This window comes from Exophiala dermatitidis, assembly GCF_000230625.1.
Source record: "Exophiala dermatitidis NIH/UT8656 unplaced genomic scaffold supercont1.3, whole genome shotgun sequence".
NCBI classification, from domain to species: domain Eukaryota; kingdom Fungi; phylum Ascomycota; class Eurotiomycetes; order Chaetothyriales; family Herpotrichiellaceae; genus Exophiala; species Exophiala dermatitidis.
Genome location: NW_008751648.1, coordinates 2,460,688 through 2,481,974, shown reverse-complemented (window position 1 = coordinate 2,481,974; position 21,287 = coordinate 2,460,688). Strand labels below are relative to the sequence as shown.

The window sequence follows — 21,287 nt, the reverse complement described above, 5'->3', positions numbered from 1 at the left end:
CCCACTCGTCCTTTGCTCTCACCACTCACCACTGACCAGAAACACGCCGCGTCAAAGTGGCCTTTTATCATGCTGCTGGTTTGGTCCATGATCGCTCTCCGACTGATGAGATATCCTCCGGCGCCAGGTAGGTGAAGAGTGCACTCGCAGATACTGGCCAAGACGAGCCTATGCAGGAAAAAGAAATCCAATTGTCTATCAAGTCCATTGACCAGTCGTGCCACCATTTACCATAACATCCAGGACGCTCAGGTCGGCCTTTTTAGTTGCCCAGACAAACTAAAACTTAAGCCCCGGTTCTAGAAGGAAAAAACTTGCTTTTGTCTGCCGTGCCCCCGTCTGCGATATGTCCCACCCGCTTGGCTATCTTTTCCAACGTCGACTGGCGAACAGCACTTGACAAGCATGCCGCGCAAGAGGTTCATACAGCAAATTGGATTCTGTTACCAAATCCTGGGCGCTCTACAAAACTCTATCCTCTATCTTATATGACTTCGAGGTTCTCAACGTTGGAATTCCCGATCCATGCTGTTGCTTCATGATCCGTGTTTTGGCACATTTGAAACGGAATAATCACAGAACGCCTCCTCCACCATGTCCACCTCTGGCCGTGACCATGGCCATGGTGAGAAGCGGCTACCTCCCCACATAATGGACGAGACTCCTATAGCACGAGGCGTCCGTACTCGCTCGCACGATGAGGAAGAGATTCGGCGAGAATCTCGCAGCTCACGCAAAGCCTCCGTCGTTGCCGCTCTCAAGACGAACTACCAGCTCGCCGACGTCCCTTCAGACTCCGATAGTATCAAAGTTGGCTATGATTCAACTCACCGGAAACTGAAGCCTAGACATATCCAGCTCATCGGTATTGGTGGGACCATTGGCACAGCCTTGTACGTCCAGATTGGACGTGGCTTGCTCAACGGTGGTCCTGGAAGCTTGTTTATCGCCTTCTCCTTTTGGTAAGTCATGGTAATTTGAACTATCCTCGCTTTATTCTCTCTGGTATTGCTCCATGCGCCACGCACCGTAAGTAGGTCAGTATGTCTTCCGGAGAGAGCTCTCATCGCAAATCGAGAATCCTAGGACCCATCTTGCTCTGTTGGATTCTTCTCATTCCTCGTGGACCGTTGCAGCAATATTTGGCCCATAGCAACATTCCTTACAGGACTAACACGCTCTTTCCCAGGTGCACTTTCATTTTATGCGTGACCAACTGCATGGCCGAAATGGTGACATATCTCCCGATATCATCGCCATTCATACGATTTGCGGGACGGTACGTGGACGAAGCATTTGGCATGGCAGCCGGGTACAATTTTTTTGTGTTTGAAGCGGCATTGGTGCCGTTCGAAATCGTGGCGTGCAATGTCATCATCCACTACTGGAGCGACATTGTGCCCGCGGGCGGCATCATCGCCATAGTCATTGTGGTCTATGCAGTGGTGAACTTGTTTGCGGTGCAATGGTACGGAGAATCCGAGTTTTGGCTGGCACTGGGCAAAGTGCTTTTGATTGTCGGGCTGATCATTTACACATTTATCGTCATGCTCGGCGGCAACCCGCTTGGCGACCGTTTTGGATTTCGGTACTGGAAGAACCCGGGTTCCTTCACCGAGTTGTACTACGAAGGCTCGCTCGGTCGGTGGCTCGGGTTTCTACAGTGCTTGATCCAGGCGTCCTTCACCATCGCCGGACCGGATTACGTGTCAATGGCTGCAGGAGAGGCAGAGAACCCACGCCGAGTGCTCCCCAAGGCCTACAAGGCCGTGTTTTACCGGCTCACAGCGTTTTTCATGCTCGGCTCGCTGTGCGTGGGCATTTTGGTGCCTTACAACGACGCCGAGCTCAAAGAGGCCTTCTCAACCGGCAAGCCCGGCGCCGCCGCCTCCCCTTACGTCGTGTCGATGAACCGCCTTCACATCCCTATCCTTCCACACATTGTCAACGCCATGGTCCTGGGTGCTGCCTTTTCCGCCGGAAACAGCTACGTCTACTGCGCTAGTCGAAGTCTGTTCGGCCTGGCGCTCGAAGGCAAAGCCCCGCAAATCTTTACTCGCTGTACTAGGAACGGAGTGCCCATTTACTGTGTCCTGTTGGTTCTGCTGATCAGTCTGTTGAGCTTCTTGCAAGTTAGCAATGACGCCGCCGTGGTTCTGAACTGGTTTGTCAATCTGGTAAGTCGACACGCTTTGAGTGTATCATGGCTTGGATCATAAAGCAGCAAACCCACACTACTTCTCTACCTACAGCCTCATCAAAATCTAACTGTTGCAACTACCCTAGGTAACCGCATCGCAACTCATCAACTTCGCCGTCATGTCATTCACATACATCAAATTCAAACGGGCCCTCGATGTCCAGAGGGTGGACCGCAACACCCTGCCCTACAAGTCGTGGTGGCAACCCTTTTCCGCATATTACGCCTTGGTCGGGTGTTCCGTCATGGCCTTTGTCGGCGGCTACCCGGTCTTCCTGCCCGGGAACTGGGACGTCCCGACTTTCTTGTTCAGTTATACCTCGGTCGCTGTGTTTCCCATATTATTTGTCGGCTGGAAACTGTACAAGAAGACAAAATGGTTGAAGCCCGAGGAAGTCGATCTGCGCAAGGACTTGGATGATATCGAAGAGTATGAAAGGACCTATGTGCCTAGGGAGCCGAGGTGAGTTCCAATGGAGGTTGAAGTTGCTTGCCCTCAACAAACTGGTTTTACCTATCTGTTCCTTTGCTGTCCCTTTCCACCTATTGCACTCCTTCTCAGATCGGGTTGAAAATCCAAATCCCACCCATTAAAATAACCAACTACCTTATGCTGGACTAACTCTTTTTCTTTCGCTAGGAACGCTTTTGTCAAATATTTTGATAAACTCTTCAGCTAGGTTCAAATTTCAAAATGGCAGACTTCGAAAAGCCAGACGGGACATCTGCAGAGTGGAAAAGTCGCGTGTCCTCATCTACACTTGGTACAGATTAGACTATAAGAAATACCGGATATCGGTAAAATCAATTCAAAAATGCATTCATCATACTGTGCTGCTTGAGATGCGATCGGCAACTCAATGGCCAATTTTCGATGTTCATACAATTATGCCATGGCCTTTTCTTTTTCTTTCCCCGGTCCTGCTCTAGCCAAGTTTGGCTCCGAAACGCATAAATCTACATGTGTAAGTACTTATATGTAGATATACCAACAAACCCGCCGGGCCTAATTGGGAGCCACTGACCACTTCCCGATGACGCTCATGCTGCTTTTCGTTCTTCGACGAGATTGCGAGCGAGAGCGGATTCGCAAGAATGCACCTAGGTGCAGATAGGGCCATGGTCTGTCCATATATTCCGTTCCTTGCTTGCACGGTGTTATGGAACACGCCGGCTGGTAGGCCCCTCTGCTCAGGTGTAGACATATCAGTACAGCACCACACGCTGGAAAATGAACCTGGACAGCGTAGCCTAGGTATAAAATTTGAGATAGTAGAGCCTGCAGTGCCCCTGGCCAGCGTGGCCAAGAAAGGTTCTAGTTTTGGGACTGGATCATTGCCAACGCCAATGGTCACAGGTTCCATCCCATCATTAAGCTGAGCTGCTCCTTCTCTTTGATTGTTCCGGGTCCAGTGCGTCTCCTCACGAAGAGACGGAAACGACCTCAAAATGTAGCTCCTGCTTCTGGAGCGGATGACGGCGCAGATACTCGAAGGGGTGGGGTTCGGAATGAAGCTGCCCATCCAGTCTGTTGCTTTAATGCTGCTGCTGCTGCTGCTGCTGCTCGTTCCCACCCATGCTTGTGACTTTTGCAGTGGTCGTCGCATAACTGGCACGTACTCCTTGCTATATCTTTCGTAGTAGATAGAAGTTTCGGATCCGTCTGCTCTCTCACACAGGGTCATCGTATATGGCGGCGCTCCTTCTCCTGGCGGTGCCTAACCACGCACCCGGAGGGGGCTGAAGCAAGCCGTCGACTTCCTCGACAATCTGCTCTCTTCGCTGTTCGGCGGCCCGTCGCTCTTCTTGTTCGGCCTCGGCCTTCCTCCGTCCTCCGGCCTCAACAGCAGCCGCATAGTTGCCTGCACCCCCTCTTCCAGGATGAATTGGATACTGAGCAGTGGTGTCTAGGGTCGGCGACAAGCTGCCGCTGGCCTTGCGTCCCGATTTTGACGTCGAGGTGGCAGTCAAAGGCAATCCGGGACTTCTCTTTTCGTTCGCATAGTAGTGGTAGTTGCCTGCGCCACCCCGGCCGACGGATACATATTGCTGCTGTGTACTAGTAGTGGTCGAGGAGGAGTTTCGTCGCACGTGTCCCAAGTTCTCTTGCGTATTGATCTGGTCCAACCGAGCCGCCGCTTCTCGACGCTCACTCAGCGACGACGTTTGCGGCAATGCTAATGCGGGAAGGTGGTGGTGAGACTCGAGATCGACTCGGGCTTGGTCCGAGGAAGAGGAGGAGGAGGACGACGACGACGATGACTTTGTGGGTGCTGGCCGCAGCTCGGTTTGTCTGATCAACTTGCCGGCTCCGCCTCGACCGGTGCGCACGTAGGGCCCGTAGCCGGGTGAAGGGGAAACGAGCGAAGAAGGAGACATCGGGCTTGGGACTGTACTTGTGCCTCTGGTCGAGGTGGTGGTGGTGCTGCTGTTGCTGGACGAGGCATCTTCGGTCGTGGATGGACTGTCCGACTCCTGGTGCTGACGATATGGAGACTCGGACGTCACGGGAGACACGGACGATGCATACGAGTCAAGCAGCCACGCAGCCCAGGATTGTTGCGAGCTCATCCTGGGCCTCTTGACGCTGGGCTTTCAAAATCGTCTTGCCGTGTCCTGTCGTGTCAGTATCTTGGAATTGACATGTCGTGTTTTTGTTCGTGCGTTGTGGCTGGTGCAGTTTATGGAGCGATCACAGTGACAGCGACAGCGAGCATGTGGGATTGACAATCATCGAGCCAATCCTTTTTCTTTTTGGCGGCGCCGTGAGGTACACACATGTAGTTGTACAGTATGATCATACAGTATGGCCAGGCCAATGCCTTCACCGCTGCTGCGACTGATGATGTCGAGACCAAAGATGAACAGCTCTTGGAACGAGCTGAGTGAGGTGAGGCCCGTGTAGTCAGGGATCCGTCCCAGATCCGTGGCACCGGAAGGACAGGAAGATAGATATACCTACATTTACATACCTACCAACATAGAGGGAGGGCCGGAAGGTAATTGATTGGCATTTGACCCACGGCCCGTTTGCGGTTCAACGCAGCATAGTCATCGCCGGCGCGGCCAGAGCAACAAGCAGCCTCATCGATTCGGACCGCGAGGTCAAACGCCATGCAATCAATAATGAATAATTTAATTGAGAGGCGCTGCTAGCTTTCGGACTCTTCTTCCAATCGTAACCGTCGCCGACCCCGTAGGAGGAGCTTGGCTTGTTAAGCAGCAGCCCGATCAGGCAGAGGTATGAAGATGTTCATTCTTTTGCAAATCACGGCATCTTCCCAAGTTACTGAAAGGCTGTAATATTCCATCGTGTGCTGGCGCTGGATTGCTATGATTCAAGTGCAGCACAGTGTAGTGCTCGAGCTGGGTTTAGTAAGCAAGTGAGTGCCTCTGGATACTTAAATCTAGTCCCTCTCGGGTCTATGTAGGCATATATCCTATATACCGGGCGTGCTCCTGACTCCTAACTCCTGCCCGGCTTCCTTCTCCCCCGGGAGCACGGAGCCTCGTTGGAATATTCAGGTTTATAGGTTCAACTCCCCCAAATTCTGTCACCAATTGATCCCGTGGTCGAACTGGGAGGCGTTCAGATACCTCAGTAACCCAGGCCCGGTGCGCAAACTGTGCAAATCGTGGAAGATCAGCACTAGTAGTCCAAACTCCATCGCCAGGGGCTTTCGGCCCCAACTGCAATGGCTGGCCTACTCGTTGCCTTCCGTGATGAGCACGCTTCAAGTTTGACGCAACCGACTTGTCTGGCACTGCTGTGGAGGAGAATACCGGAAGACCCTCAAGAAGTCCGTGACCTGTCTACCGACAACCTGTCTGGCACTTGAGGATTATCTTTTTGTCAGTTCTGACAAAAGGTCAGGTTCAGATAAGGCGAGCAGCCTGATATCGACACATAGATGCCGAGGATTTGATATCAACCATTGTTCTCCCTTGCCTCGTCAGCCGGAAAAGCGGGAAAGGCGTGCCCGATATAGCATTTAGCTCACGATAAGCAGTCCTTCTGGCATACCAAGGTGGGCATACCGCCTGATAAGTAAAGCCTCTAATACTCATCAAGATGTACATTGTACAGTAGTATCTATCCACTGCTGATAGCACGAGTCGCATGCAGTGGCTTCAGGTCCTCTATAAACCTGGCCGGCTTCGGTTGATAGACAGACCGCCATAACTGTGCGGCTGCTTAATTAGTCCTTTCGTCTGGCATTCGTGCTTGCGCCATCGCTTCACGTTCGATGATAGCCTGAGTGCGGAAATACACCTTGGCCCACAACAGCGAGACAACAGAGAGCATAGAGTATAGCTCCTTTGCGATGTGGGCAGCTGGCCTCAACGCTCCATCATCATTGTGCCAACATGTGGCAAGCCACCTGTGAAAGCTGGGGATTCTGATCCAGCCGAGGGTCACCTGAAACCCCGCGGTTTAGCTGGACTTCGACATTGAACTTGTCACTTTTAGCTCGAGGATCAGGGTCCTGAGGAGAGCCGAGACCAAAAAGCAGAAACTCGAGAGAAATTCGTCTCCATTGCCGTATCAACTACATTTTTCGCATGCTTCTGACAGAAGGCATGATATTTCTTCTGAAAAGTTGAAGTGCGAAGATCAGAACAGATCATCCTGGGGGATCAGCATGATTGTCAGTGGTATCGGTGCCACGCGGATGGAGGTGCCAAAAAAAAAATAAATAATTGACACGGACCCTGGTACCTGGCTCGCCTCGCGAGATCGACCAGACTGTTGCGCACCCTCGAGCATAAATCCTACGGTAGTCCTGAGTCCGGGAAGGCCCTCGTGGCCATGCCAGAATTAGTGATAGTGTAGTCTGGATTTCACGATCTTGCTGGTCTCAGCCGATGACGAACCATGAATGAGGCCGCGGTGCTGGCCTTGAACAGCACTGCAGAGAGCCCAATTTGAAGTGACCCGAGCTCCGCCAGGAAGTTGGACAAGGCCGTACGTACACTGGCATTACGTCTGTACCTATACAGTCCACTCTGCGCACTATCAAGTGAGCAATGACGGCATTGTGGTGTGGGCGCAAGCGGCGCGTGATCTGGTTGTCTCGCGCAATCATCAGACGACCTAGCAGGTCAGAGGTTCCTAGTAGTCAGTTCGACTACGTACGTGCTGCATATCTTCGTATGGGGAACTTTCAGAAAGCAGTTTGGTAGCGTTGGCTGTGCAGCAGCCTCCTCCGACGAACCGTCTGGCGCCGATGTTGGTTCGACGGTCTCAATGCCGCGTTGCTCCACATGCGACTGAGGAGGGTCGTGATGCCGCAGCGACAGATAAGGCATGGGCGGCCGTAGTAGGAGGCTCCTACACTCCTCCTACCTAACCAATCAACCAGGGTACTTGTTGGACGCAAGCTATACCATTCCACGTCTAGATCGCTGTGGCTGACGGCGTGCCTTGTTTGATTTGCGGACTTATGCCCGACTTGCCAAAGCGCACATCTTTACCTGGAGAGTCAGTAGTAGCAGCGACCCCTCTGGATTTGGTACCATTCGGAGCTGGAGATGATCGATCTGCGGGTTGCGACTGGACCGAGTGAATCGCGCCCAGCGACCAGGTACCAGGGATGCACGCCTGTTCTCACACTCCCATATGAGGCCCGTTCGCTCATGACTGTCTCAGCTCCGGTTGGTACAGTTCATGATCCCAGCATTTGGCCTCTTGAGCTGAGGTGGTGACTGTGGTTTGCGGAGTTCCAGGTACACATGGGAGTGAATCGCTCGGCGCATCGAGCCAGTAGTGGGCTTTAGTCAGGTACAGCCATGGACTGGCCTGGCGTCCTGATTGATGGCAGATGGGGTACTTCGGGGGCGGCGCTGACTGGGACATGTTTGGCCTGGTCCGCCTGACCCATGACCATGTCTGAGTGTGGTAGTAGTGGTTAGTCGTAGTCCATGCTCAAACACACTTCAGCCACCCTGGCCCTGGACCGTGATCGATCCCACCACGAACCATCCCGCTCCATGGCACTTGGCTCATGACCAGAATTGGCCCAAGCATGTTTACGACTAGTTGTAGTATGGCGTTATTCTTTCTGGCGTTCAAGTTCGCTTTTTTCTCCATGACCCTGACCATTTCTCATGCTTGTTTCGGCCTATTGCATCTCTGGTTCATGCATCGATTCGTGGCTTGGAGAAATGCGCGTGTATGAGGACAAGTTGACCTTCACAGCCGCCTGTCCCGTCGAGACCGCTGCCAGTCACTGCAATCGGCCTAGAGCTGCGAGCATATCGAGTCCAGTCCCAAAAAAATTAATTTCCTCCAATTTCTTAGCCGATCGTAGGGGCTAAGGGTCAGTGACAAAAAGATTGGCGGGTTATTCTCTAAAAACACCTCTTGCAAAAACCACCAAAACTCAAGTTATAGGAGTCTAATATCTTCCAAATTCAATAAGAGTACTATATAGACCTTTAAGAATAACTATGCCAGCTTAGAGACTCTGAATCCTCTTAGAAGCTGAGACAGTTGGGTGTGAAGAGAGGTAACCACTACGAGATAACCCGCCAATCTTTTTGTCACTGACCCTTAGGCCAGGCACGGGCAACCCCGCAGCCACCAGAAGCAACGCACCAGTCAACATGAAGCCTCCTGTACCTAATACTACTGCAGGTAGGGGTGAGCTTCGAAGGTGAACATGGGAGGGACAGATAGCCAGAGGAAGGGTGGTGGTAGTAAGAATGTAGAACCACCAAAGCTTGAACATGCGCAGTTGTTAGTACTGTACAATATGTTAATTAATAGTACTATCCAGGCAGGAAGGAATAATTAGAAACCAGAACTTGAATGCCGCCCCGATGGCCGCGACTCAGTGCCGGGGACTGCCACCGGGAACGATCAGCAGATGCTTAAACAAGACCCTCAGCAGGCTTGGACGGTGCCTACCTGTCTAATAACTTATAAGGCAGGTGGGCAGTTAAGGGTCGCCTAGGACTAGTACAATCGTGCACATTAGAGCTGTCGCGGCTGCTGCCAGACTCGAACCCAGCAGCTGTCTGTCTTGCTCTGTCTCGCCTGTCTCCTCTTCCAGTTCGCCATCAGCGGCGGCAGCGTGACTGGCATCTCCACAGCGCCCGGGCACTGCAGCCAGCGACTTGCGCTTCTCAACGGCGTCGACACTCCATACAACTCACACACCAAACCCACTCAATTCCGCCATTCCACACGCCCACAGTGCAACTCCCACAACTAACAACCGCGCACAATCCCCCCAACTTCCTTCTTCCTTGCCCATCGCTACTACTGTCTGATCGTGCTACACCTGCTACAACGTGTTTCCAGATCAGACGGTGTCATCAATCCTTCTCGGCCGCAGCAGATTGTTTGGATCGACCGTCTACGTCGGCTCTCAATCAAGCGGTTGTACCGGGTTGTCTCTGCGCGACTCGCCTACTTCAATCACACTCGCTCGGAAGCCTGGGACTCCTCCACACCACACCCTCCCCCATTGCCGCCATTCATCTCCTGACGGCTCTCAAGTCTCAAGGCTGCCGCCAGTTTTGAACTCGAGAGTCGTCTGAATATCTGTACAAATCTTCCACCATGGCGTCGTCGAAGGTGAGTCAGGTCCAGGCTCCGATCCATTCCCGACTTCGAAGCCCGTGCTGACTCGTATTTCTAAACAAAGGAACAACCCAGTTCCCGTCCCATGTCGGGCAGCTTTTCGAGACCTCCTGCATCGTCTTCGAGACAGCATTCCCATTCAATCTCCTTGGCGCCCTCCAACCCAAGCCATCGGGTCAATCGTCGTAAAAGCGTCAACGCCGCCGCGTCGTCCTCGACCGCCCAGGCTGCCATCGTGGCCGCTCTTAGGGAACAAGGCAGCGCGTCGGTCATGTCTCTACAAGGGCGTCGGCGAAGTATGGGTGCGAGAAAGCTTACAGAATCACAATCAATGAGTTCCCGGCCAAGCATGCACTCCTACTTCAATGGGCCCCCAAGTGCTGCCTCCGGGCAGGACAACGATGCCCTCGAAGATAACTCCAACGACGACGATCTCCCCTCATCCAAGAGACTGGGCAACAAAAATCGGAACAGACGGGCAAGCGAGGGCTCATACCTCAGCAAGGGCGAAGGTAAAAAGTCGGGCTCGGAACTGCGGTGTGACACTTGCGGGAAAGGTTACAAGCATAGTAGCTGCCTCACCAAGCATTTGTATGTCCTGATCCAGTCAGGATAAATCGCTACATTCTTGTACTGATGCTTTTTAGGTGGGAGCATGACCCGGCTTGGGCCATCACCTCCAAACTGCTCATTTCCAAACATCAGCAGGTGCAGCTTCTGGAAGCCGCATCCGTTCTGTGTAACATGACTGCGGAGAACATGGCCACGGGTCAATCCGAGACCGAAGCATCCGGCAACGATGCCAGTGAAGGTTCATCTGCATCTCCAGGGTTCTCCTCGTCCGAGTTGCAAGATGAGCTTAGCTCGGTCGAAACCACGCCGCCTCCCATGAGCGAAGCCGCCTATCCCGTCCCGGATTCGAAGCGATTCAGCATCAGTAGCAACAATGGCTTTTCCCGTTCCTACCGATCCATTCCGTCCAGTTCATATGCTGAGAGCGTCATGTCACCAGGATTACCGCCCCATAGGCTTTCTGGCGTGGACTTCCGCCCCAGCACATCTGGCACGGATGATGGCACGCTGGCAGCTGCGGCAGCTGGCCTCACTTTCAACAGTGGCACCCCTCGCACCAAACCCACTTTTCTGGGCATCGACGTGCCTCCTGTTCCACCCCTGCCACAACAGTACCAGTCCTTTAATAGCAGGTCCTCTCAGAGTACGTTGACCACCGTGTATAATCCGGTATTGCAGATGCAGCCTCCTACCTTGACCCAAAACCTCTCGGACGAACGAAACTACCGCGAGAGCGACGATACCAAGGAAATGCAGATGGATGATGAAGAGATGTTCCGCATGGAAGAATAGGGTTACACCTACCGAAACAAGTGGACCGGTCTTCGGGTTTGACGGTCCAGTCCCTTATGGAGACATGGCTTCCTACACTCGTTTGGCAACACTTTTGGGGCGGCGTTGCACTTTTATTGTATCTACCCCTGGATCACAAGGAAAACAGAAAACAGAAGCCTGTGTTGATTGGCCACTCCAGCCAGCCGCAGCGGCAGGCCAACGCTTAGCACCGCCGATGGCTCAACAGGTCGTCCAGCGTCGTCGCAGCTGGCACGTACGAGCAGGGTGTCTATCTACCCCTCAGAAAGGTCATTAGCACCAGGCGAACATGGCCACAATATTCCATTGGAAATCACAGGGAAGCAAAAAAGAAAACAAACCTATACAAGTTTCCGTGCTCCGCGGACAGAGCCTGAAAGCACCGAGGAGTTGACTCATTTGCATTTTGAAGTCGACGAGGTTAAAGCGAGTGGGCATGTCCGGATCTTGCGTTGAGCGAGCAAGATGCACTTCACATTATCTTAAGTGTTCTAGTTCTGAATGATGGGACGGACAATTCATGACTGACGGGTCCATCTGGTTTCACCCGGCCATAAGGCAGCGCCCACTGTAAGGAATTTATACTGGTTCTTCATCATGGATCGACCGCCAGCTAAACCGCTTGCGAAGTTGGCCATTCTATTCATGCGCCAACATTTCAACGCTTTGAACTTTGTTTTGTGTTTCTTATCGCTGGCATCCCCGCGCCGCCGAATGTTTTGTGATCGTCTTAAACTCCCCCGCCATTCCGATCGACAGGAATGTCCTGTGTACTAGTTGAGGGATTGACGATGATGCTAAGTTAGCCTGTCTCCGCGAGCTCCGCTTCCGCTTCACTTGCGGCGCGCCGATCAGGGGATGATTGTTCCGAAGCGTGGTGGTGGTAATTACTGTCCATGCATATGTCAGGCTGGGGTGGGATTAAACCTACCTTGGACAGGAGATGAAGACCGTGCTTCCGATGTTGACTTGCAATAATGGTGATGATCGCCATCCCATCCTACCAGGTACAGTATGTCTGGTCAATGCTACTACACCCGCGAACCGTGGTCTCTCGTGATGGGCATGTACAGTACCTAGTAGGTAAGTATGCACACTCGCGCACTGCAAGGCTGTAATGTTTTATCTAACCTACTGGTAGGTAAGCTGCCATTCGCGTTTGATATGTCCATCTACACTGATGCCACATCTTGAAATGGGAAGGATAAGTTTGTATACTGCGGAGGAATACTAGTATCCCAGTGTATGTCTGTATCCCTTTCTTTTCTGTACAATATTCCTTGCTTAAATCGATCGCCTTGCGTTGTATATCCTTAGTTTCTTAGGTAGGTATCGATGTAGATACCTGTATGCCTGAGACAATGTACCTGATGGTGCCTCTTAGGTTAGCTACCTTAGCTACCCGGCACCTACATAACTGAGGTGAGTACTGTAGATGCAGCATCTCCTGACACATTGCAACTTGAATGATGATTGACTTAGGTACCTTGGTCAGCCTGTACCCTGGCATGGTATAGCAGCCTGGCGGAGATTCGGTCAAGGAACATCGGATAGCCGGCCTTTCAATAGAGATTATTTGGACGCACCATTACTCAAAGGCGTTTAGTGATGAGAAGAAACCTACCTTTGAAGGTATAGTGTGCTATGCCAACTACATTGTAACTGCGTAATACTACCATTACGGCTCCTCCAACTTGGATGTCAGTGTCTTGTGCAACTTGAAGGGCATACAACAGTGTCCAAGTACATGCTTTAATCTAGCCACCCAAGTATACGCTGTGGGGACCTATCTGAACATCTGCCTGAGACAGCTCGATATACCTGTACAGCGCCTCCGCTGCAAGCAGTAATTCCCCGTCTATTACTTGCCCGTCTCACGCCCTACTCTGGCAGGCATGCCGCTCACGGCAAAGCAAATAATCGCCCACCCGGGATTCAAAACGGTAGAATGGGACCTACCACCAACAAAGCAAGGGAACTGCGAAGTCGCCAAAGGGCGGCCAGGAGGCCCGTTTAAGCTATACTATGAGGTCCACGGGACTGGACCTGTCAAATTGGTGGTATGTAAACCGTTTGCTGCTGTTTGTCTGTCTGTTCGTTCGTTATATGCTCTTATACTCAACGGGGCCTTCCCCCTGGCTTCGGGATTTTTGATCTTGAACCCCTATGAAAGAGGAGAGTTGGAGAAGGGACAGCCGCCGTGGTTTGGGTTCAAGCGGAGAAGCCGATGGATGTCTCGCTTCCTTGCGTCCTCGCTTGCTTCAGAATTTTGCCGAAGATGCTTGGTCTCGTCTCCCCATCTCCAGGGGTTGTCGTTCCCACTCGAGACCTTCCCTGATGGATCCTCTGATACAAAGTCATGGAGGGAGAGATCAGTCGAGACGCTGGCGGTATTGATATTTTCTTCCGAATCAATGCCATTTTTGCTTGTCCTTCATTGAGTTCAGCTAAGACAATTTACTTATCTATTATCTTGGTCTCTAGTGGATCATGGGTCTAGGAGCCTACCGAACAGCATGGAAACGACAGACAAAATACTTTGGACACGACCGGGCGCAGCGATACTCGTGTCTCGTCTTTGACAACCGAGGCATGGGACTCAGCGACAAGCCACTATGTCGGTATACGACGTCGGAAATGGCCAAAGACACGATTGATCTTCTTGTGCATATTGGGTGGTTACCATCAACAACCAACAAATCCACATCTCCATCTCCGTCGACGCCGTCTTCATCATATCATCGCACCCTCCACGTTGTCGGCGTTAGTATGGGCGGCATGATCGCGCAAGAACTCGGCCTTCTGATTCCCGAATCAATCGCATCGCTGAGTCTGGTGTCGACGGCGCCGCGGCTGGTGCGCACCATTCCATTTATTCAAAACCTCCGGGAACGAATGAACATGTTCATCCCGCGCGACATTGACGTGCAACTCGAAGAGGTGTCGCACCGGTTATTTTCCAACGAGTTCCTCGAGGGTCCGGATACCGAACAGACGCCCGAGTCGGGTCTTCAGTATCCCTCGATGCGGGACCGGTTCTGTGCTAATGAATTGTCCAAACGGATGGATAAGGAAGGGTTTACGAAGAAGGGGTTCGTGCTTCAGGCCATTGCGGCTGGGTGGCATCATAAATCCGCCGAACAGATAAAGGAACTCGCCGATCGAGTGGGAAGAGACCGTATTGCTCTCTTGCACGGAACAGAGGATCGGATGATCACGTTCCATCATGCGAATCTGCTTAGAAATGAGTTGGGCCCTGGTGTTACTGTTCGTATTTGGGAGGGGAAGGGTCATGTTTTGCTCTGGGAGGAGGAACATACTTTTAACAAGTTCCTCGAAGAGTTTTTTGAGCGCTGTGAGAGGTTGGATAAACGTTGATATTGAGAAATAAGGAAGAAGTGGCTTGGGAAATATATAGCTAAGAGGGCTGCTGGTTTGGATCATATCGTCAGCCACCACCCAGTACGTCGTCATCTGAATTGCCGAGCAAGATAGGTAAATGGTAGGAGATGAGGGAAACGAGCGAATTCGTGCTCGTATGCCTGTGTGAGATCGGTGACTAGAATGTTGTACAGCTGCTTTATTCGGAATGACTGGAATGCATGGACTTGTATGAGGCAGACTAGGAGTTTTCATAGGTTGCCACTATTGCATGGTGTTGTCGAGGCTATAAATAACCAACAAACAAGGAGGAGTATAGACTACAACAACTTGTGTGTTCATACATTGCCTTCGGCTCTTCCTCTTCCTTTCTGATTGTACAAGTTCAAGTTCGTTCGTGCCCACTATCTTTCTCGAGTGGAGATATCTTCTGTACACTGACCGACCCATCAAAACAAACATACAGCCAACGACCCTGGGTCCAATAGCCAGAGGGGACAATCCCCAAAATAAGCAGATACCCTAGCCTCACCACCGGCTCAGGAGATACCATCGAAATCCAGCCCATCTAAACGCCTACGCTGATTGCCCCAGCAGAAAACACCAATTCGATCCCTGATCTGCCCCAAGCCGACCGTGACCAGAAGCCGTCCTTAAAGGCTCGCCACGACAGTAGAGTTTAGCAGAGGCAAGCCGGGCCCGGCCAGCGTCATTATATCGAGCTCATCTGATGACCTTGCAACATATTTCCTGCCTCCATATTCTAGATTTTTATAGTGAGGATTCTTCGATCCTCGTTTCTCAGCCATTTCGCTCCAGAAACTCCTTTGCTTCATTGACCTTACTGGCAAGATAAGGACTTCCGCCTCGATCGGGGTGGTTCGCAAGCATGAGTAATCGGTGGTTTTTTCGGATCTTTTCTTTGGTGAGTGTCCGCTCGCTCAGGTCCAGAATCAACGCGGCCTCGCGCTTGTTCATCTTCGGCTCAAAGCCGCCTTTGTAGAAGGGCCGGCCGAGCGCATTAAGTCCATTCGGGTTGCGCCATCTTCGGAAGGCGACAAGTCCAGCACGGCCCTAGACAGGAACGTTAGTTTGATGTTGTTCGCGCACCACTTGGAGCTTTGAACATGCAGTGGGGGGGTGGCCGCCTTCGCAAGACGAAATGAAGCAAGACGAGCAAGGATAACTTACAAGGAAAGCAGCTGCGGCGATGCCGACACCAGCTGCGACTGTCGACGCCATGGAAGTGAAGATATTAGTTTGGGAGCTGGATATGGCGCGATAAACTATGACAATCTGGTGAAGTTGGGTGTATGCCTCGTAGGCTTTCTTGTGGCAAGTTTGAAATTCTGACTGGGTGCCGGAGTATTAAAGTGACGGATGTTGGTGCTCAAGGAGTGTAGCGATGCGACTTTGCGATTGAATTGCCTGTTAGCTGTAGGAAGTCAAGTTTTTCGATCTTCAACTGGCTGGGCAGTTCAAGTACAAGCAGTTGTAGGTTTCAATGAGTTTGGTGTTCAGTCGTTGCAGGGATCGAATCGCAGAAACTGGAGATGGAACCTTGAAGTGCAGTTCCAGTGTCGGTCGGGTCTGTTGCCGCTTCGGGAGGTTCCGGTGTTAGGCGGAAAATCTTGGCAAGAATTTTCGAGAACGAGAAACTTCAAGTTTGGAGGCGGGCGGCACGACTGCACTTTGGTCGTCAGGCTGGCGAGGTACCTTAACAGCCCACACAACGGTTCCCGGGGTTTGAAAAGAGTCTGCAGAGGCGTTTGGTTCAGGATCCGAAAGGAAAGGAAACGCCGCGACGTCCTTTCAACACAATTTCTACGAAAGAATTGTCCCGTTCTGTGTCGCCTCACTCACCGTCTTCGACTGTCCTGTCGCAGCCAGAGCCTCTGATCTACACCATTTCCTTTCGCTCTCTACGTTTGCAGTGTCACCACTCGTTAGAGCAAAACCGCCACCATGAGGTTAGTTCGTCCCAGGCATTTCCAATCTGTGAACCTCTATGTGGCGGTGTCATGTTGTGAATGAGACAAATCAGGACTAACAAGAAATATTCTTCCTGTGCAGAATTGAAACATGCCATCTCTGTTCCCGGCCGGTGTACCCATCCAAGGGTATAACGTTTGTGCGCAACGACGCCAAAGTTTTTCGGTTCTGCCGCTCCAAATGCCACAAGAACTTCAAGATGAAGCGACAACCCCGTAAATTGAAGTGGACCAAGACATCGCGTGCCCTGCGCGGCAAGGAGATGATTGTCGACCAGAACCTCCTCCTGTCACAGTTCGCCAAACGACGCAATGTGCCCGTGAAATACGACCGGAACCTGGTGGCTGCAACGATGAAGGCGATGGAGAGAATCGAAGAGATCAGAGCGAGACGCGAGCGTGTTTACACGAGGAGGAGACTCAGTGGCAAGGCCGCGCGCGAGGCCAGGAAGAGACAGGATCTCAAGGCCATTGCACAAGGCGAACACCTCATCCGCAAGGAACTCGCCGACCTCGAGGCCGCGAGAGCCGAGACGGATCCTATGGCCGAACAAGTCAAGTTGGAGGTGGAAATGGACATTTCGAGAGTCGTGGGAGAGGAACGGGTCCGACAGAAGAGGAAGAGGAAGATGCTCGTCGGTGGCGGCACCGAGGAGGAAATGGACCTGGATTGAGTGCGTGTATGTCGTGCACTTTGAATTTCAACTCATGGTTCGGAGGTTTCTAACCCCTTTACCTTCATGCGTCACGATACCCGTCTGGTGTTTGGGAGTTCTATGGATCAGGAGAAGAAAAAAAAAAGAATTTTTTTTGTTCCTATCTTCCTCAATACTGAATCGAATCGAAGAATAAGAAGAAGAAGCCAGACTCTGGGACCCTGAACTGCTTTTGTTGGTGTTCAAGTTGGCAGCATTGCCCCAAAGCAGAAGCCATTTATTCTAAGAGAGACTAGGCACTGAAGCACCAGAACTCACATGGCCAAGCGTACTCGCTCTTCTCGAACGAAATTGTCATCGCTGTTTCTGTCTGGACGTTGCCCTCAGTACCAGAGCATTGTGGAGAATCCCTTCCACCCAGTTCTCGCGCCCGGATAAGGAGAGGGCCAAACTCTTGACCAGTCATCTCGAACATCAAACCGTCAAACGCGGCACTCCCTCAGACTTTCAGTACGCTGTGACTATTGCCAGGCAGCGGCGGCATGATTCCAATGCCACAAAAAGTATCTCGCGGGCAGACTGTAATCCAGCCAAAGTGCCCTCTATTTCACAGGCACAGCCTGGACTTCTGATGAACTATACCCATGGTTCCTCTGTACACTACTTACACAAGTTTCAGTGATTTTGGGTTTGGCCCTGTACCCATGCCACTAATGGTGAATGAAGACCGCGAGTCATTTCCTGGTTTCTTGAAACAGAGGCATCCGGGATGTTCTCTACCTCGAAGGTCTACGGCGATGGATGGATTTATGTGCGAAGTCAGCCAGGCCAGCGCCACGGTTTCTAGTTGATGGATATTTTGTGTGAATGCTATCAGCCTGCCACTCCTTGAACTCCCTTGTTCTTATCGGGGTGCCATTCTTCAACTGAGCAGCCTAAATAGCGTGCATTTGCTGGGCCAGGCAAAGGTATTCGTGGGTAGTACTGTAGTTGCAGGAAACGAGGAGAGCCATGGCTGCGCACACTCGCAAAAAGAACAGCTCGATACAGAAGAGTGCTCAATTGAAATAATTATTCTGTCCATTAAGCTAAAGACTTTGTTCGGCAAAAAACTGACCGTTAAACTTGTCCGAGATGCCCTCTTAGAATTGGTATCATAGAAACTCGTTTCTGCTGGACGATCCATATTGCCAACTTAGACCGACACAACCAAATCCCCCTATAACTGACTTCAAATCGGATGGACGGCGTGGACCATGGCCAATAGCTGCTCGCCTCCAATAGCTGTCTGCCTCTCTTTTTCGGGTAGGTTGAGGTTCATCCCCTCCTTTCAGAATCTGTCGAACCCCCATTCAGTGGCTCTCTGATCGTGCGTGTAGGCTCCGTCGGGAAAGTTATGCTCCAGATATAGCTCCCGACGCTCTGCCAGTAACGTGTATGGCCCCCTAAAGAGACAAAGGCCGCCGTTTCCCATGTTTGCACAAGCCCAATTGCTCTGGCTAATTGCTTCCTGACTGACGAGGCTATCCCAGTAATAGTCAATCTCTGGGATATTCGATCCGCCGAAAGCACCACCACCAGCACCAGCGACGGCAACGGGTTTGCTGATCTCATCTGGCTCATCTACGATAGGCCACTTATACGGCAGCTGAAAGGCATCAGAGTCATCCTCATGCTGCTCCATGAAGAAGCAGACGCGCCACGATAGCTGCTCGAATACATGGTTGTCATACATGTGGGAATCTCCAGTGGCTTGACGTGAGAAGTGTACGCGGCCACCACTGAGGATAAACGCAACGGTTTCCTCGTGAACCGAGCCCCAGTTGCTGTGCAGCAACGTCCATTGTAGTCTGGCGTACACGCATCCCCGTAGGTGTTGCTTGAACTCCGAGTCCCTCCTACTTGATTTGTCATGCGCATATAATCGGTGATATTGCCATGGCATCGGTGAATGGAAATTCCAGTAAGCCGCACATCCCGCACAATGTACCCCTGAAACGTATACCATGTTGGCGCTCGAGACGGACTTCTCGGTTCCGTCTCGAAGGCGCGTATTCTTGAAGCCCAGGCCGGCCATGCGAACCGCACAAGCGTGCTGGGCATAGCTTGTCTCCGGTGGTGAAATCTCATATTGCGGCACCGACAGCATAGGTTGGCCGCGTCGCGTTTGGAGTGATCTCTTGTATCGCGGCTGGATGCTTCGCAATTCTTCAGAAAGGCGCTCTCCGGGAAAGGGTAAAGGTTGTAACAGCGCACCAGACCCGAATGCTCCCATCAAGTGTTGCTCAGGATGCCGTGTTGGTGTTGTGGTAGTACTGTTCATAGCCAGGCTGTGTCCACGTTCGCGAGCGACTTCAAGGGCGCTTTGGTAGTCAAATGCGAGGCCCCAGCTACCCGGGAGGCCCCAGAAGCTTTTTTGTGGGATGCTTTGTAGGGCAGGCACTGGCTCCAGGTCGGCAGCGGTAAGGTGCATGACTTGTGTGACATATTCGTAGTTGACGGCCAAGAGTTCCCGTTCCTGTGAGAGGCACCGAAGACAACATCGCTTGCGCCGCAAAAGTTGAATGAGTTCTCCATGGGTACCACAGATCTCGCACCTTGAAGTAAAAAGCACATGCATAACCTCCTCTGCCGTCCAGTAGAAGCCGGCTTTGCTCGCGATCAGGGCTCGGACCAGGTCTCTGCCATATTCCATGGGACATCTAAACGGTTCCCAGTGTTCCAGCTGGGATTTTAGCTGCGAATTTGTCGCCCTGAGATGGATCAGGTCACAAAACGAGGTCACGGCGAAAATCTCGATCTGCAATTCAGGTGGAAGTTTGTCCCAGTCACCCAAGCTTGCTCTTGGGGATTTGGCGACCTTCCATACTGAGGGATGGCGTAGGTACACTCGCCGTCTGAGCTCCTGCACGTCCATGGTGATATTTTGAACCCGGCTGTTCCTAATCAGAAATTTGAGCTCGTCGCTAGTCATCAAGGCTGGGTCAAACGGCTTGGGGGGCGAGTTCGACATCTTGCTCAGGATCCGCGGTAAAGAATTTGAGACTTCCCGCGGTAGCTGCAGAATGCTGGCCACAAGGCCTTTGAAGCTGCGAGGGTGTATTTAAGAGATAGCGCAAGGAAGTAGGCGACACTGAGAGTCCTGTTAGGAGAGAGAAAGTTTAGAAGTTTGCGACATGCAGCCGAGGGATAACAGGATTTATATATAGCTGTTCAGTCATGAACAAGTGATCTGCGGAGAAAGATCATATAGAGGGTGATAGCCTAAAAAAGAAGTGGACTAAAAGTGAATAAAGCTAAGGTAGTCAATAGAGACACAATAGCAAACGGTAACATACCCATTGTCCAGACACATTAAACACACAAATGTAGCATCACTACAGGAGTAAAGAGCAATCACTCTATAAATTCCGCAAGTGAGTGTGATCAATCTAGAAGCGCCCACTTCCGGCACCTACCTGTGAAGCCTCTCGTTTCGCATTGAGGAGAATATTGCCTTGAGATGAGTTCAGCTATGAATGTGAGTATCACTAATGCCTGTATTGTTAGGCTTTTATGGAGCTGATCATGTTCCTCCATCACAGCACCGCATAAGCTCAGATACTCATCCTGTTGCACTCACGCCATGCTTACCGGTAGACGAGGCTGAACTCCTATCTGGAAGAATGTGCTCCCGCTCTAGCATCAAACATCAGGTTGAATACCCACAATGTGGATGAGCCGCTACATGCTGTCAGTGCCAACTTTTCCCATTGAGCACTCAAGAAAGAGATCGTCTGGAGACCTGAGAGGACTTTGTTCACCACTTCTCAAGGAAAGTGCGACGTTGAAACTAGGTACCTAGGTAGGTAGCTTGAGGTCAGTTGCAGATCACGTGCTGCACGTGACTGTGTCCAGGCGTATGAATGGCAGGTACAGTAGCGAGTCTGTGAGTGGTGGACACGGTTTACATAATGCTAGCATCGCATGAATATGACGTTGGACTGCGCCGGAACTTGAAAGCCAAAAATAATGCGGATCAAGGAACAGGGAAAAAGGAAACACACCCTTTCTGTCCCAATCCGCCAACTTCCTCACGCTTTCCT

At 51.7% G+C, this 21,287-nt stretch overlaps 7 protein-coding genes across 7 annotated transcripts; 4 read left to right on the top strand and 3 right to left on the bottom strand.

Annotated features, from left to right (window-relative positions):
• The first annotated feature begins 16 nt into the window (after nt 1-16).
• On the top strand, nt 17-3,029 carry HMPREF1120_03889 (AAT family amino acid transporter). The gene is made up of 4 exons (XM_009157978.1): nt 17-962; nt 1,190-2,177; nt 2,287-2,663; nt 2,841-3,029. The coding sequence occupies exons 1-4, from the start codon at nt 595-597 to the stop codon at nt 2,878-2,880; spliced, it is 1,773 nt and encodes a 590-aa protein (XP_009156226.1). The 5' UTR covers nt 17-594; the 3' UTR covers nt 2,881-3,029.
• Nucleotides 2,548-7,167, bottom strand: HMPREF1120_03888 (uncharacterized protein). The gene has a single exon (XM_009157977.1). It carries the CDS (start codon nt 4,769-4,771, stop codon nt 3,872-3,874), a length of 900 nt encoding a protein of 299 aa, XP_009156225.1. The 5' UTR covers nt 4,772-7,167; the 3' UTR covers nt 2,548-3,871.
• Nucleotides 7,168-8,187: 1,020 nt separating this feature from the next.
• Nucleotides 8,188-12,554, top strand: HMPREF1120_03887 (uncharacterized protein). Its single transcript, XM_009157976.1, has 5 exons — nt 8,188-8,709; nt 8,763-9,782; nt 9,853-10,379; nt 10,436-12,257; nt 12,316-12,554. The coding sequence occupies exons 2-4, from the start codon at nt 9,768-9,770 to the stop codon at nt 11,151-11,153; spliced, it is 1,260 nt and encodes a 419-aa protein (XP_009156224.1). The 5' UTR covers nt 8,188-8,709; nt 8,763-9,767; the 3' UTR covers nt 11,154-12,257; nt 12,316-12,554.
• Nucleotides 12,478-14,900, top strand: HMPREF1120_03886 (alpha/beta hydrolase). Its single transcript, XM_009157975.1, has 3 exons — nt 12,478-12,499; nt 12,559-13,234; nt 13,659-14,900. The coding sequence occupies exons 2-3, from the start codon at nt 13,070-13,072 to the stop codon at nt 14,550-14,552; spliced, it is 1,059 nt and encodes a 352-aa protein (XP_009156223.1). The 5' UTR covers nt 12,478-12,499; nt 12,559-13,069; the 3' UTR covers nt 14,553-14,900.
• A 456-nt stretch (nt 14,901-15,356) lies between these two features.
• On the bottom strand, nt 15,357-15,797 carry HMPREF1120_03885 (mitochondrial import inner membrane translocase subunit tim14; the record flags this gene model as incomplete). The annotated part of the gene is made up of 2 exons (XM_009157974.1): nt 15,357-15,629; nt 15,747-15,797. 2 exons carry the CDS (start codon nt 15,795-15,797, stop codon nt 15,357-15,359), a joined length of 324 nt encoding a protein of 107 aa, XP_009156222.1.
• A 429-nt stretch (nt 15,798-16,226) lies between these two features.
• HMPREF1120_03884 (50S ribosomal protein L24e) lies at nt 16,227-18,285 on the top strand. The gene is made up of 2 exons (XM_009157973.1): nt 16,227-16,525; nt 16,629-18,285. Exons 1-2 carry the CDS (start codon nt 16,521-16,523, stop codon nt 17,218-17,220), a joined length of 597 nt encoding a protein of 198 aa, XP_009156221.1. The 5' UTR covers nt 16,227-16,520; the 3' UTR covers nt 17,221-18,285.
• HMPREF1120_03883 (uncharacterized protein) lies at nt 18,250-21,007 on the bottom strand. Its single transcript, XM_009157972.1, has one exon. It carries the CDS (start codon nt 20,213-20,215, stop codon nt 18,533-18,535), a length of 1,683 nt encoding a protein of 560 aa, XP_009156220.1. The 5' UTR covers nt 20,216-21,007; the 3' UTR covers nt 18,250-18,532.
• Between the last annotated feature and the right edge of the window lie 280 nt (nt 21,008-21,287).